This window comes from Vitis riparia, chromosome 9, assembly GCF_004353265.1.
Source record: "Vitis riparia cultivar Riparia Gloire de Montpellier isolate 1030 chromosome 9, EGFV_Vit.rip_1.0, whole genome shotgun sequence".
NCBI lineage: Eukaryota > Viridiplantae > Streptophyta > Magnoliopsida > Vitales > Vitaceae > Vitis > Vitis riparia.
In genome coordinates this window covers 19664888-19681914 of record NC_048439.1, presented here as the reverse complement: position 1 = coordinate 19681914, position 17027 = coordinate 19664888, and the positions used below count along the sequence as shown (strand labels likewise).

The 17027-nt window shown below is 34.7% G+C and overlaps 1 protein-coding gene across 1 annotated transcript; it reads left to right on the top strand.

Annotated features, from left to right (window-relative positions):
• The first annotated feature begins 525 nt into the window (after nucleotides 1-525).
• Nucleotides 526-2471, top strand: LOC117921488 (acid phosphatase 1-like). Its single transcript, XM_034839369.1, has 3 exons — nucleotides 526-915; nucleotides 1012-1221; nucleotides 2252-2471. The coding sequence occupies exons 1-3, from the start codon at nucleotides 527-529 to the stop codon at nucleotides 2424-2426; spliced, it is 774 nt and encodes a 257-aa protein (XP_034695260.1). The 5' UTR covers nucleotide 526; the 3' UTR covers nucleotides 2427-2471.
• The last annotated feature ends 14556 nt before the right edge of the window (nucleotides 2472-17027 follow it).

Below are 17027 nucleotides of genomic sequence, written 5' to 3'. Positions count from 1 at the left end.
AATATTACCATTTGTAGTTAGAATAATTGAGCTTGTTTGCGTTTGGAATAGAGGCAAATAGGTAAACTATTATGCAAAGCAAAGAGATCTGTATGTGTTTGCCCTCATCTCTCCTTGAAGTCAGATTGAACAAGTCATCTATAGACTCTTTTTCCCACTCTGCTTGAAATTTTAAGATTGGATATGGTAAAATGAGACTGATGTGATCCATTGGAGAATGTAGGTAAAAGACACTACAGGTCACACAGAAGGACACTAGTGGCCCAGAGTGGTAGGTGTCCAGACTCAAGACACTTGGCACTATTATAAGATGAGCCAAATGTGGTCCAATAACGCATGCTTACAAAATTCCCCACGTTTGATCATGAAATGCATCAAGTATTGTTTGTAGCGATTTTATTATGTTAGGTGAAAACTTTTTGATGGAAAAGAAACATCTAGATTTTATCATGTTAGGTAAATGCTATCTCCATTATAAATTCGTGCAATCTCTAGTTTCTCCACCACAGCACTACAGCACTCCAACATGGGAAGAGTGGCTCTATTGCTCTTTCTTTTTGCCGTTACTGTTGAACTCTCTCTAGGAATATCCCATGAAATTCACCCTCTCCGCCCACGACTTGGCTCCGGGGCCGCCAACCTGCAGGTATTGAATATTTCCTGCCTGAGTTGGAGATTTGGAGTGGAAACAAACAACATTATTGGGTGGTATGGTGTGCCACAAACATGTAAAAGCTATGTAGGGCATTACATGCTTGGCACCCAATACCGGGACGACTCAAGACTGGTGGTGTATGAGGCAATTGCTTATGCTGAAAGCCTCAAGTTGGTTGGAGATGGCAAGGACGTATGGGTGTTTGATATAGATGAGACAACCCTTTCTAATCTGCCTTACTATGTTGACAATGGACTTGGGTAAATTTAGTATTTGCATTACTATATAGCTACGATCTTTGCAGTCTCTTTTCTCATACTTAAGTACCTTTTATGCAATTCATTTACAAATTTCAGGACTGGAAAATACAATGCCACACTGTTCAATTCTTGGGTCCTCCAAGCCAAGGCACCGGCACTGCCAGAAAGTCTTAAGCTGTACAAGAAGTTGTTGTCCCTTGGGATTAAAGTTGTGTTCCTAACAGGCAGAGGAGGATCCCAGAGAAATGCCACAGTAACCAATCTAAAGAATGAGGGATTCCTTACTTGGGAGAAGCTCATACTCAGGTATGCAAATACTTAAACATCAACATACATTTCTTGTTACTAAATATTTATTCATAGTTGAACTTGGGTGTTGGAGGGTCTAGCAAAGATTAATCCTGGAATTAGGATGATTCTAATTTGACCCCCTTTTTGTGTAGTAGCAATCCCCATTAATGTTGTATATGTCAAGGATGTGTATCGGTGGGCTTCAAAACGACGGCGGTCAACTGTCAAAGCTCAAAAATGAGTTTTTTTCTTTTATATATTACGCACCAAACATATATATATTAAACATTATCATATAAACAAAATATTAAAATAATATTTTAAAGAACAAATTAATTATAATTATTTTATAATTAAATGAAAATATTTCATTTAATTTATTAGCAAAAACATAAAAATTATTATGATAATTTTCTTCATAATGTTTTTAATATAATTAATATATTAATTAAATATTAAAAAATTATACATTTATCATAATTTATTTTATATCATTTAATATAATTAAATTAAATATATCGTCATTTTAATATTAAATATATTTTAAGACTAAACATATTATAACCAAATATTATAATATTATTATCGAATAATATTTGATGTAATTTAATAATTAATGTACACTTAACAAATTTATATTTTTATAAATTTTAATCAATTTAGGTTCACAAATATTTTATGTCAAAATATTCGTCAATATATCTCTGATATATCCGTAAAATCGAAGTACTGATAAATTCGTAATTACTCATATTTTCATCATTAGTATGTGTTGGGATTGGGACAATGTCACTTCTTGAAAAATGATGGCTCCAAAAGTAAAACTTTGTCATAGGCCTCGGATGGGTGATGTAAGGCCTGCTCTTAAGGTCTAGGTATTGGTATAAACTCTTATGGATGTGATGTTTATTTTTCACTTATAATGATCAATTGATTTTTAAATGAAATGATTAAAGAAATGAACATTCTTGTTACTAAATATTTATTATTACTTTTATCATTTGATGATATGTTTTTAAACTTTTTTTTTTTTTTTTTTTTGTAGGGGATCATCGGAGACAGGTACTGCACTTGTGTACAAATCAAATAAAAGGAAAATGCTTGAGCAAAATGGATATAGAATAGTAGGAAACATTGGTGATCAATGGAGTGATATCTTGGGAACCAATACAGGAAATAGGACTTTTAAGTTGCCTGATCCAATGTATTACGTTGCTTGAAACTTTGAACAAGCAATTGTAATTACTTGTTATCATTTCCTGTGTTTCCCTGGTTTATTAATAATAAGACTTCATGTTTCATTTCAACATGTTTTCCTTTTCTTATTCTTATTAATCAAATAGGAGGGTAGGAGTTTTCCTTTGCTTGTTAAGGCCCACAAAAACCAATTGACAACCCAAATATTGTGTTTTAATGACCCATAACAAGGAGAGAACAAAATGGACAAACCCCTGATGTGGTGATGAAGCTCACATTATGACAGGATTATATGGAGAAACCTAAAATACTCCATATAGGCATGGAGGAATGAATGGAGAAACTCATTTAATGTAAGAAACGAACGAAGAAACTCATGGTGTTGAAAGGAGAAAATGAAGAAACCTTAATTACTACATTTGTAGATTCACATATAGTTTGCCAAACAATGAGGGGAAACAAAACTGTGAAACATTGAAAGCTAAGTTCTGAAGTCCTTTATGAAGAAAGAGAACGAAATTTGGAATGACATTTTAAAAATAATTCTTGCTTGTTACTATATGTTTGAAATTTCAAAATGACATTAATTTAAGTCCTACTCGGTCATTAATTAACTTTCGAAGCTAGTTAGAATTGAATTCATTAGAGTTGGATTTAATAGTTTCATTAATGTTCTTTTAAAATAGGAGATTAGATAGATAATAATGTGTTCAATATTGATAAGAGAAGTTCTTATAAATTTCTTTAATTAAATATTGGATAGATGAAAAAGGAGAAAATCCTTTTCTTACTATAGACTAATATACAAGTAAATGGGGGTTTGGTACGTCAGAATAAGGAATGAAAATAAATATTTTATTTCCATTCCTATTTCTTAGTGGATAGAAATGAATTTGATGATTACATTTCTAGTATTTGGATGAACTTATGAATGCAAGATTGGAATGACTTTGTTTCCATTCCAATGTTTGATAATAATAGGAATAGAAATGAAAAAGAAATAAATTTACAATAATATCCTTCCATATAATTTAAATTATTATTTTTTTAATTTTAATTTAAAAAAAATTAATTTTGAGAGTTTTTTTTTTTGTTATTAAATAATAAGACTAAATATATATATATATATACTCAATAAATAAAAAATTAATCATAAAAAATCATATAACCCTAATGTACAAATATTCAATTATCATTTTTATTAAAAATTTGAATAATTTGTCATGTTTAAGTAGTTATAAAATTATATTTTACAAAATATATATATATATATATATTATAATATTTAAATTCTCAAAGCTATCAAATGTTTTTCCTATTTCCAAAAGAGGAAATAAAAGAATTCAAATTTCATTCAAAACCCTGGAAATTAGAAATTGAAATTTTTTTCTAAATGTCGTGGAAGGTCTGATTGATTTAGTTTAGCTTTGTAAAGAAAATAAGCATCGGGTTTGAAGAATGAAATAAGATGGTAAAATAGTAAATTTAGGTTATTTTATATTATCAAATGGGTTTATTAAATCAGAATACCACCTATTTTTTATGAATTCAAATCCGACTTATAAGTTGGATTTGATTTCTGTCTAAATAGTTTTTTATTCCATTTCTGCCTTCTTAATATTTATCCAAACATAGGAATAAGGGAGAAAATGAATGAGATGTCTATTCCCACTCCCTATTTCCGTGTAATCTCATCATGGTATCAAAGTCATAATAGCTTTCAAAAAACAAAAATATGTTAAGATTGAGTTTATGAACCTCAAATCAATAAATGATGAATTTTGCATCTCCATTCTCTAGCTCGTTGAATCAAACTTTGCCTAACAAGTTAGTTCAAAGTAATTATTTGATCTAGAAATCCCAAGTGTTATTAACAATCAAGGACACAATCTATATGGATTCATCAATGGCATATTAAAATGTCCTTCATAGTTTATTGATGTAGATCTTTGATTCTCTGATTCTTACAAAATTAGAGAATGAGACAAACCAAAGAAATTCTACTTCATCGATTTTTCAAGTTGTCAAACTTTTATTAATATAGAAATATTTAAATTTCTCAAAAGCATTACTTTTATTTTTCAACAAGCTAATATAGATAAGTATATTTTGAATAATCATTAATGAACGTTATGAAATATCTATTTCCTTCTCGAGTTAGAATCCCTTCAAATTTTTATAAATATGTATCAATTCTAATAATTTGGTATTTCTCCCAATACTTTTATGAGGCCCTCTTTCTAATTTTAATCATAGCGCATGTTTCATTTTTTTTAAAGTTCTTTAAGAATTAATCACTATAAACTCACTATTCCTACATACTTGCTATTTATATGACATAAATGAGTATGACAAAAATTTAAAGAAGAGAGCTTATAATAAAATTTGAATATGCTTTATTTTCATCATTCAATTTAAATATTCCATCACAACCATAACCTTTGCCCACAAAAATCCCCTTCTTGGAGATTACATATTAGTTAAATTCCATTGTTTGCTTAAACCTGGCCTTATTAAGAAGAAAGAAAGCTCGACGTAAGATTCTTTGTCATGGAAAGAGTATAAACCACATCTTTTAAAGTTAATACCCTTTAAAAGGTGAATTTTAGTTCAACCTCACCACTTTTAAACCTTGAGTAGTGTGTGAATCACCAAGCATAATTGTTTTAGGCGTGTCTGTAGACCCTCAATCTAAACTTCCGGATCCTCTCAAAGAATCTCTCTAGAGTCTCTAAGTGATCTGCTCTGCCCTGGGATTTCACAATCATATCATCCACATAAACTTCAACGTCCCTATGCATCATGTCATGAAACAAAGTAGTAGCGGCCCTCTAATAAGTGGCTCCTGCGTTCTTCAACCCAAATGGCATAACCTTGTAACAGTAGGTACCCCACTTAGTAATAAAGGCTGTCTTCTCCATGTCCTATGGAGCCATCAAAATCTGATTATACCCTGAAAACCCATCCATGAAAGACAACATCGAATGGCCTGCAGTGCTATCAACTAACAAATCAATATGTGGGAGAGGGAAGTCGTCTTTAGGGCTGGCTTTATTAAGATCCCTGAAGTCCACACAAACTCTAACTTTTCCATCCTTTTTGGGTACTGGGACGACATTAGCCAACCACTCTGGATACTCAACCACTGATATGAATCCAACACTGAGTTGTTTCTGAATCTCCTCTTTCACCTGCAGACTCCAACGTGGATGTAATCGTCTCAATTTCTGCTTAACTGGTCTGGCATGTGGTAGGATAGGCAAGTGGTGCTGAACTATAGAGGGATCAAGACCAGACATGTCCTCATAAGACCATGTAAAAACATCCAAGTATGACCTGAGTAAATGAATAAGTCTATCTCTCTCATCTGTAGATAGGGGTGAACCAATCTTTAGCTCTCTAGGCTGATCCTCTGTGCCAAAATCAACAGTCTCAACGTCCCTTGTAGCAGGTGAAACTCTCTCATCTATGGGATCGGAGTCATGATCAAAAGAGTCCCTATCGGGATCGGGCTGTGCAATCTCATCATCTATATCAAATATCTGTGAAGTGGGTGAGTGGGGTGCAGATATAGAGGTACTATCATAAGAGGCAGGCGAATACTAAAAAATACTCAAATCCATAAATGAAGCAACAGAAACATCGTCAGAGCGGGAGACAAATCCCGATAAAACATCAAAAGAAAGAGGTGGGTCCACAAGGTTGGACTCAACTGGGCTAACAATGCCCTCAAACAAGCTACTATCATCCTCTGGAATCTCTGGAACAGGAAGAGTCTGAGTCCCCTCAAAAACGTCAATGGTAGACACCCCAAACATATCAAATGCTGAAACAGGTTGAAGCTGAACAATGCTGGTAATCTGGCTCATGGTCATCATATTCATCTCATCTCGGTACTCATCATGGGAAACGACTCCATCAATCATCTCAGTAGAATCAACCATCACCCCATCACCAGTGATCTCCTCTGGAAAGCATAGAGACAACATGCTAGCTCGATCTGGAGACGTGGGAGTAATCGTCAAAGGGAAAGAAGAGTCGGGAGCCCCATCGCTCAACTGTAGCTGGTGAAATAGATGCTGAAGATCGATCTCTCTATCTGTATGAACCACACTATCAATCTCCTCTAGACGAGGTCGAGTCTCTGATCCTCTGACAAAGTAGTCAGCCAAACTCATCCTATAGGGTCGAATAGGATAATCAAATGGTGTGTGGGATAAACGGGCTCTCACCCTCTCCTTGCGCAATCGCGCCATGTGACGGTAATCGGCCTCGGTAGGGATGAATCCAAGTCCAAATGTCGTATCATGGTCAATGGCAGCTATGAACCTGCTCGGTCCCTGCTGACGTCGTCCTAACCCCATGCCAGGTAGAAAGGTCATACCCCTCATCATGTCAAGGACCACTGTGCTACTGTGCTGATCAAATGACATAGCCACAAAGTCTCTACAAAAATCCTCAATCTCGAGAGTCTGTATCTCATCAAAAGTAAACCCGGTCAGAAGTAGGTCGTCCTCACTGTGATTGATCTGAAGTACTGGCTCAGAAACGGCAAATGTATCCCTGGTAGAGCGCATTGTGATGACCTGCCCATCATGAATAAACTTCACCTTCTGATGAAGGGAAGAAGGAATAGCTTCAGCTACATGAATCCATGGTCGGCCTAGTAACAAGTTAAAGGATGTAGGAATCCTCAAAACCTGGAACAAAGTGGAAAATGTGGCTGGACCAATCTGCAAATCAATCATCAAGGTACCCATAACCTCCCTCTTGGTGCTATCATACGCCCTGACTGTTTGAGTAGAAGGACCAAAATCTGAAGGCGCGAAACCAAGGGCTATAGGAGTGGCTAAAGGGCAAACATTCAGGGCTGAGCCGTTGTCTAGTAGGACAGACGGGACTCTACGGCCTGAACATCCAACTGTGATGTATAGAGGGCGCACGTGGTCTAAACCATCAGGTGGCAAGTCATTATCTGAAAATACAATGCAAGTGGCCCTGCCAGCCGTCATCATATGAATCAATCCGTCTGGAGTGGTGGTAGTCTCTACTCTGATCTGACTCAAGGCTCGAATCAAAGCATCTCTATGAGTACTGGATGATGCTAATAAACTCCAGATGGAAATGCGAGCCTGAATGCTCTGTAGCTGTCTCAAAACCTCATCATCCTCTCTCCTAACCTCCTCATGAGAGGCTGTACCCTCAAATGGTCTGACTGTTGGTGGTGGTGGCTGAGCTATCCTCCCACTACGAGTCACAATCTGTATCTCTCTCCCTGCTGAATCATCATCCTCTGGCCATAAAGTGAATGGGACAAAAGCATCCTGACATCCGATAACTAAGGGTGTAGGATGAGTCAACTGGAATGGTGCCTCGTCCGGAATCAAACTGAACGGTGTAGGAGTTTGAGGGACCACTGAAACCCCATCAAATGGTCTGACTGTTGGTGGTGGTGGCTGAGCTATCCTCCCACTACGAGTCACAATCTGTATCTCTCTCCCTGCTGAATCATCATCCTCTGGCCATAAAGTGAATGGGACAAAAACATCCTGACATCCAATAACTAAGGGTGTAGGATGAGTCAACTGGAATGGTGCCTCGTCCGGAATCAAACTGAACGGTGTAGGAGTTTGAAGGACCACTGAAACCCCATCAACCTCATAACTGTCATGCAAAACAATCGGCTCGGGTAATCCATCATCCCAACTCAACATGTGTATACTATCATCCTCTATAAGGTCCATGTGATGAATATCTCCTGAAGATGGACGCACTGCATGTGTAGAATGAGTAGGAAGAGGGTTAGTGGTCACACTTGGCTGCCCCAAGTTGACCAAACCCTGATCTATCAAATCCTGAATAGCATGTCTCAAAGCAGTGCAATGGTTTGTGTCATGCCCTGGTCCCTGATGGTAGGAACAATGTAAGTCCATCCTGAAGCAAGGTAGTATGGGTTGGGGTAAAGGCTTGGATGCTAATGGAATCAGTAATCCACCCTCTGTGAGCTTCTGAAAAGCTCGACTCAAAGGCATACCCAACTGAGCAAACTGACGTGGTGGCCTCTGCACATAAGTAGTGGTCTGTGGAGCTCGGGGTCGAGTATATGAGGCAGGAGGCCTCTCTGCGACTTGTGCAGCAAAAACAGGATGTGAGTCCGGATGCAGATAAGTAGGAGTCATAGCTCTGGAAGGAGTAGGTGGTCTGTAATGCACATGAGGTGAAGGTGGATAGTAGTACCCAGGAGTCTGCCCAACTGTCTGATAGCGTCTAGAAGGTCTCATCCCTGCTGAATTGATAGCACCAACATCTCCTGATCTCTGTCCTCCTGAAGGCCTCTTCCCCTTAGAATCAGTAGGGGAAGACTCAGACCATAATCCTCTAGCAATGCCCTCCTCTATACCATACAAAGCCTGTACCAAAGATCCAAAATCCGTATGGGGAAATCCCATCAAGTGTGTAGCAAATCTCGGCTGCAAGCTCCTCATGATCATGCTAATCTGATCTCTCTCTGAAGGACGGTCTATAATCTGTGAAATCTTCTCCCTCCAACGAGAGATAAATGAAGTGATTGACTCCTTTGGCCTCTATCTCAAAGCCTTCAACTCTCTCCTCGAAACATCAATGACAGTGTTAAACGCAAATTGTCTCAAAAACTCCTGGGCTAAGTCATCCCAAGTCCTACGACGTGATACCTCCAATGAAGCGAACCAACACTGTGCAACACCACTCAATGACATAGGGAAGAACATAACCATCTGAGCATCATCCAGTCCATAGGCCCTCATAACAGTACTATAGAGTCTCAAATGGATGCGAGGGCATCCTATGCCTATGTATCTCTCAATCTCAGGCATCCTGAACTTGGCCGGTAGACTGGCCACTGGTGCTCCATCAAAATCCTCCCAAGTAATAGCTCCTTCTGAAGTCCTCATCTGTCTCAACTTCTGCTCAAGTTTATCCATACGAGCATGTGGGTCCTCTGAGATCGGAGTAGGCACTATGGCAGGAGGTGGTGCAACCTCAGTCTGACTATACAGAGTAAAAGGTATAGTCTGTGGTGCTGGCTGACTGTGCGGAGGTGGTGGTGGTACTGTGGTATCAAACTGGATATCCTCCTGAACTGAGACCTGTTGGGCTTGCTGCCCATCTATCCTCTGGCCAAGGCTAGCTATAGCCTCCTGGATCGAAGTCATGGCTGCAGCAAACTGGTCAACGGTAACTATCTGAGAATCCATATCCCCCTGATCTGATCTCTGGTCTAACTGGTCTGATGCTCTGGTCAATCTGCCTCCAACTCTAATCCACGAAGGTGAATCCAGATTGGTCACGATAAACTCTCCTACAAATATGGAAATACTGGATAAGGAGCGACTCGAAGGTGACTCTGTATGAATCAACTGACAAATACATAGAAGAATAGCCCAAATATACTCAGTCTGATACCCTCTTCTGATTACACCAAAAGAGACTACGGAAGGGATAACCAATCCCGATCGTGACCAAGGCAGCTCTTAAGGTCCACAGATGCACCCACGTGTAGGAATGAAATCTTAATTGGATCTAGGCTAGCTTACAAGGTTGAGGTGGCTCTATGGGATAAAATGGGCGGGTCAAAGGATCCCTAGCAGAAGCGATCGTACCCTCCGGCGGTACGCAACCCTCTGCACGCCTCTAAGGAGACGGGGTGCTTCCATGCAAGGTGGTCATCACCTCCACACATGCACTTCCTCGCGTTCCCAGGGGGTTTCTTAATGGTGAAGGCTCTCCCATCTCTTAACACTCAAGGATAATCTAAAGTGCACAATGAAGGATGTGGGTGCATCCGAAAAACCTAAGATCTAAAGTGAGATAGCGAACAAAGACAAGCAATCATACAATCATGCAAGAGAAAGGGTTGTCATGCAACAAGCAGTCATACCAAGTAGATAAGTATCATACAATCAAAGTCCTATCTAGCATATGTGAGAGTGAATCATGCTAAAGTAAGTAAAACAATCAAGTGATCATCCAAGGCAATCAAACATGTTAGGATAGCAAACCAAACAAGCAAGCAAATCGAATCACCTTGCCTAAAAAAAGAAGAGGTACCCACTAATTGACCAATTAAACGCCACATTTTCCTCAACTAGTGTTCAAGCTTGATCCTCAAAATCCCCAGTGGAGTCGCCAATTTGTGGACCCGCATTTTTCACGTGCATCCCCACTCGATCGGCGGGACTCGCTTTTTATTTGTGAAAAATTAATTTTTAGAAAAATTGGAGTCTCCACTTATTTTATTTTTATTTTAAAGGGAAAATAAAACAAGAAAGAAAAACCCTAAAATGTGACTCCATAATTTTTGGAAAAAAGGCATGTCTTTGAAAAACCCGAGTCTTGGTCCGAGGATCAGGTTACTTATTAGGAAGGTACCTCTAGGAAGTAGCACCCCTCTAAGCCCTAAAAAGGTCTCTACTGACTAAGTTGAGGGAAACGTGACAATTAATCGGTTAATTATGGATACCTAAGTAGGCTAGGTGGTTCTAAAAAAATAGCATGCCAAACAAGATCAAATCATAATAAAGAAAGGTTAGGATGCGTACCTGGACCGCTTCTCAAGCGCTATCATAAAACATCGATAGTTAATTTAAACAATATATCATCCAGCATGTATTTTATTAGAAATAATCAAACAATGAAACATATATAGCAGAACACTCAAGCATTATTAGACATAAGCATTATTTCACAATGACAAGCATATTCACATAATTCAGAAAGTAGGTGATAGAGGACATACCTGGATAGCATAGATAATTTGTAACGTGTTTCCTCAAGTTGTAAGGGGTTAGATAACAAATAATAAAATATAGAAATCCTAGCGTGCTCGTTATCTAATTAGCATAGCAAAAGTGATCAAAGTATACAGAATCATCAATTATCACATACATCTTGTATATAATTCCTAAAAAATAGATAGACGTGATTTTAACAAGTGTCAAATGTGGCAACAAAAATAAATTTTGAAAAGATTTTCTTATGTAGGGGTTTCACCAATTCCCCAATCGATATACACGAATTTAGCTTAGAATTATCCCATTTATTTGGGACCACAAGCTTTGATTCGTGTTTTATTCAAAACTGTAATTTTATTTGAAAGATGTGAACCGATCAAAACATGGTTGCACATTATTTTTTAAAAAATGAGATTTTGATTCTAAGAACTCTAAATGAATTTTTTGAAATGGATTGTTAAGAGGATCTTTTGACTCTAAGAAACTCTAAATGAATTTTTGAAATGGATTTTTAAAGAAAATGAGATTTTGAGAATAGTTTTATATTTTTTTTTAAAAAAGAAATTAATTTGAAAGCAATAAAGTGTATGAATCAAAATACCAAGCAAAACAAAAGAGAACAAAATCACAAAGTAGAATCTTTTACGACCAAGAAAATTGAAGGTGAGAATGGAGGCTAATCTTCATGAGTTTCCAAAAGCCTCAAAAAGAAAATCAAATTAAATGAAGGATCACTAAAGCAACGGGCAAGGCATTCTAAATTAGACAAACTAACAAGGTATCGATTTATGAACCAACTGCTAGGATTTTAAAAGCATATAAATTTAGATAAGGGTGATCAGGATCTAACATTAATGATTTTGAAACAAAAACTAAAAATGGATCAATTTAGGTAGGGAACTAAAATTATAGAAGTACCTAAACTAATTAAAACGAGTTTGACTAGATTAAACTAAAAACGTGAACTTTCAAACATAGAATTAATTTTACTAATGAATTACAATTATAAAAGTGCTTAAGCTAATTAAAATGAGCCAAACTAAATCAAAGCAAACTAAAGATATGTACTTTCAAGCATATAATTAATATTATTGATGAACCAAAAATTATAAAAGTGTCTAAACTAAATAGATGAATTAAATTAAATCAAAGTACACTAAAAACATGAACTTTTAAATAGAGAATCAATTTTATCAATAAATAAATAAAACTATAAAAACACATAAACTAATTAAAAGGAACCAAATTAAATCAAAGAATACTAAAAATATGAACTTCCAAACATGAAATCAATTTTATTAATAAACTAAGACTATAAAAACACCTAAAATAATGAATATAAATTATTAAATCAAAGCAAACTAAAAAAAAAAACTGAAACTTTCAAACATGGGATCAATTTTATTAATGAACTAAACTAAAAAAAATATCTAAACTAACTATAATGAATCAAATTAAATTAAAGTAACCTAAAAACGCAAACTTTCAAACATGGAATCAATTTTATCAATGAACTACAACTATAAATGTATTTGAACTAAATAGATGAATTAAACTAAATCAAAAGTAAACTAAAGACATGAACTTTTAATATAGAATCAATTTTATTAACGAACTAAAATTATAAAGTATCTAAACTAATTAAAATGAATCACATTAAATCAAAGAATACTAAAAATATGAACTTCCAAACATGGGATACTAAAAATATGAACTTCCAAACATGAAATCAATTTTATTAATAAACTAAGACAATAAAAACACCTAAAATAATGAATATAAATTATTAAATCAAAGCAAACTAAAAAAAACTGAAACTTTCAAACATGGGATCAATTTTATTAATGAACTAAACTATAAAAAATATCTAAACTAACTATAATGAATCAAATTAAATTAAAGTAACCTAAAAACGCAAACTTTCAAACATGGAATCAATTTTATCAATGAACTAAAACTATAAATGTATTTGAACTAAATAGATGAATTAAGCTAAATCAAAAGTAAACTAAAGACATGAACTTTTAATATAGAATCAATTTTATTAACGAACTAAAATTATAAAAGTATCTAAACTAATTAAAATGAATCACACTAAATCAAAGAATACTAAAAATATGAACTTCCAAACATGGGATACTAAAAATATGAACTTCCAAACATGAAATCAATTTTATTAATAAACTAAAACTATAAAAGCACCTAAAATAATGAATATAAATTATTAAATCAAAGCAAACTAAAAAAAAACTGAAACTTTCAAACATGGGATCAATTTTATTAATGAACTAAACTATAAAAAAATATCTAAACTAACTATAATGAATCAAATTAAATTAAAGTAACCTAAAAACGCAAACTTTCAAACATAGAATCAATTTTATCAATGAACTAAAACTATAAATGTATTTGAACTAAATAGATGAATTAAACTAAATCAAAAGTAAACTAAAGACATGAACTTTTAATATAGAATCAATTTTATTAACGAACTAAAATTATAAAAGTATCTAAACTAATTAAAATGAATCACATTAAATCAAAGAATACTAAAAATATGAACTTCCAAACATGGGATCAATCTTATTAATAAACTAAAACTATGAAAACACCTAAAATAATGAATATAAATTATTAAATCAAAGCAAACTAAAAAAAAAACTGAAACTTTCAAACATGGGATCAATTTTATTAATGAACTAAACTAAAAAAAATATCTAAACTAACTATAATGAATCAAATTAAATTAAAGTAACCTAAAAACGCAAACTTTCAAACATAGAATCAATTTTATCAATGAACTAAAACTATAAATGTATTTGAACTAAATAGATGAATTAAACTAAATCAAAAGTAAACTAAAGACATGAACTTTTAATATAGAATCAATTTTATTAACAAACTAAAATTATAAAAGTATCTAAACTAATTAAAATGAATCACATTAAATCAATAAATACTAAAAATATGAACTTCCAAACATGGGATCAATTTTATTAATAAACTAAAACTATAAAAACACCTAAAATAATGAATACAAGTTATTAAATCAAAGCAAACTAAAAAAAAACTGAAACTTTCAAACATGGGAACAATTCTATTAATGAACTAAACTATAAAAAATATCTAAACTAACTATAATGAATCAAATTAAATTAAAGCAACCTAAAAACGCAAACTTTCAAACATAAAATCAATTTTATCAATGAACTAAAATTATAAATGTATTTGAATTAAATAGATGAATTAAACTAAATCAAAAGTAAACTAAAGACATGAACTTTTAACATAGAATCAATTTTATTAACGAACTAAAATTATAAAAGTGTCTAAACTAATTAAAATGAATCACATTAAATCAAAGAATACTAAAAATATGAACTTTCAAATATGGGATCAACTTTATCAATAAATAAATAAATGAAATACAAGTAATTAAAAGAGTAGCAAATGCATGAATAAATGAATAAATAAAACTCAAATGTTTTCAATATGATGCAATCAATCAAAATTAAATAGGGATCAAATCATTCTTTTTTTCTAATATAATGAATCAAAATTAAAACACACAAACTCATTCAAGCCAAACTAACAAATAAATTAATACTAAATTAAATTGGAATTAAAAAAAAAGAAAAAAAAGATATCTAATAAAAAAATGAAAACTCTTTCAAAAACTAACATGTGTTATGGAAAAAATCCGTCTTTGATGCGTTAAGGTAGCTCCTCCTAGAAAATCCTCTGTTCCTCTCTATTTCAAAAAGAATATCACGACCCTTTGCTCCGAAAATTCTCTCTTGCGTGTTCTCTCAAAAAAAATCCCTTTTCTCGTTCCTCTGTTCTCCTATTTTATATGACAACCCACTTTTTTTTTTTTTTTTTTTTTTTTAAGGAATATCCTCTTTTTTTTTTTTTTTTTTAATGCACATGGATATAGAAAGTGTATGCATGTGGCTCACATTGGAGACTTCCCTAAGATGCAGCCGTGTCCTATTTGGTAAGTGATCAAGCATGTTGACTTTTCTTTCTTAAAAATAATAAAGAAATCTCTCTTACAGCTGTGCACAAAGTGGCCACTTCCTTCCTTTTTATTTTCAACAATATAAATCTCTTTTTCCCGCCCTCCTTTCGGCCGTGATCTCCTCTTTCTATATGCAGCCCGGATTCCTATTTGAAGCCATGATCTCACTTCCCTTAATGAGAACTCTTCCCAAAACGTTCACGCCTACCTTTCAATGTATCCATCCCACCATGCATCTAAGGAAATCCTCCAAATATTCAATCTCAATGTGATTGTGCACACCTTCCATACTTTTCCTACAAAATTTCAAAGTTAATAGATTAAATAAAATAATAATAATATTGATGATAAAAAATGAGTAAAAGTAATAATAATAATAATAGTTGTAAAATAAAAATAAAACATTTAAATAAAATTCTTAAATTGAAATAGATAAGTAAGGGCAATTATTATGGAAAAAGTGACAAAATAATAAGGAAATAAAATAGGTGAAGAAATAGACAAGATAATAAATATAATAAATAAAAATAAAATAATAAAAAGTCAAGTCATGCAACTTTAAAATAAACGAGCCATGCAAGCCACAAAAAAATGCAATCATGCAAACATGCAAAAAAATACTTAAAAAGTGATCTAAGTGAGCCTAAGTGAGCCTAAGTGGGCCAAGTGTATCTAAATAGGCTTAGGGTGCCTAAATGGGTCAAGGGTGCCTAAGTGAAGTCTAGTCTAAATCAAGACTACCGAGGATCACAATAAAGGGTCAGATAATCCCTTAACCAAAGTCTCCAAGGTGACTCAGAAAAAGGTAAGTGGTGAGTAGTACTGGGCCACCAAGGAACTACTGTGGAGCATTGAAAACGAATTTTAAAGACATGTGCTAAAGGGACAAAATTGAGGGTCTACAAATATGCCCCTCTTCGGTATAGATCACGAGTATAGAGAATGTGAGTAGAAATACGAGTAATGAGAAGAATGAAGTGAACTATACCGAAGAATTAAAGAAGGACCAGAGATTTTGTCCTAGCACATGAAGAGGTAAGATCAAAAGATGGGGTCTCAACAACATGGATGGGACAACTCTATGTGGGGGGAAATGACAATAAAGAGAGAAGGCATGTGACGAGTAGCACAAACATGGAAAGAGGTGAAAAGGATGATTCAAAGTCATGGACGATATGAATGACTCTGGATCATGGACAAGGTGAACGACTCTGGATCTAGAATAGGATAAAAGACTCTGGGTCATGAGCTCAGGGCTCTAAATGGAAAAGAAATGACTCTGGGTCATAAATGGAAAACAACTTTGGGTCGAGAGCTCCAGGCTCTAAATAGGAAAGAATGACTCCAGGTCAAAATGGAAAATGACTCTGGGTCGAGAACTCTGGGCTCTAAAAAGAATGACTCTGGGTCAAAATGGAAAATGACTCTGGGTTGAGAGCTCCGGGCTCTAAATAGGAAAGAATGACTCTGGGTCGAAAACTCTAGGCTCTAAAAAGAATGACTCCGGGTCAAAATGGAAAATGACTCTGGGTCGAGAGCTCTGGGCTCTAAATAGATAGCCGATCAGGATACTTTCCGACTCAAGGTGCCGGGTCGAGGCCACTCACAAGTGGCTAGAATGATGAAAACGAAACATCTCAGGGATGTGAATGATGCAAATGACTCTGGGTCGTGAGCTCAGGGCTCGGGGTGCTATGAATGACTCTGGGTCATGATGAAAAATGACTCTGGGTCGATGAATAGCTCAGGGCTATGAGCTCAGGGCTCTATGACTGATCGGCTAGAAGGAGAATGCAATACACAAACTCCAGGTCAAACCACTCATGGGCGAC

Excerpts from the sequence above, each read along its gene's own strand:
- LOC117921488 (XM_034839369.1), top strand. The coding sequence starts at position 527 with ATGGGAAGAGTGGCTCTATTGCTCTTTCTTTTTGCCGTTACTGTTGAA. Across the intron at positions 916-1,011 it reads TATGTTGACAATGGACTTGG|GACTGGAAAATACAATGCCA; the intron begins GTAAATTTAGTA and ends TACAAATTTCAG. Across the intron at positions 1,222-2,251 it reads TGGGAGAAGCTCATACTCAG|GGGATCATCGGAGACAGGTA; the intron begins GTATGCAAATAC and ends TTTTTTTTGTAG.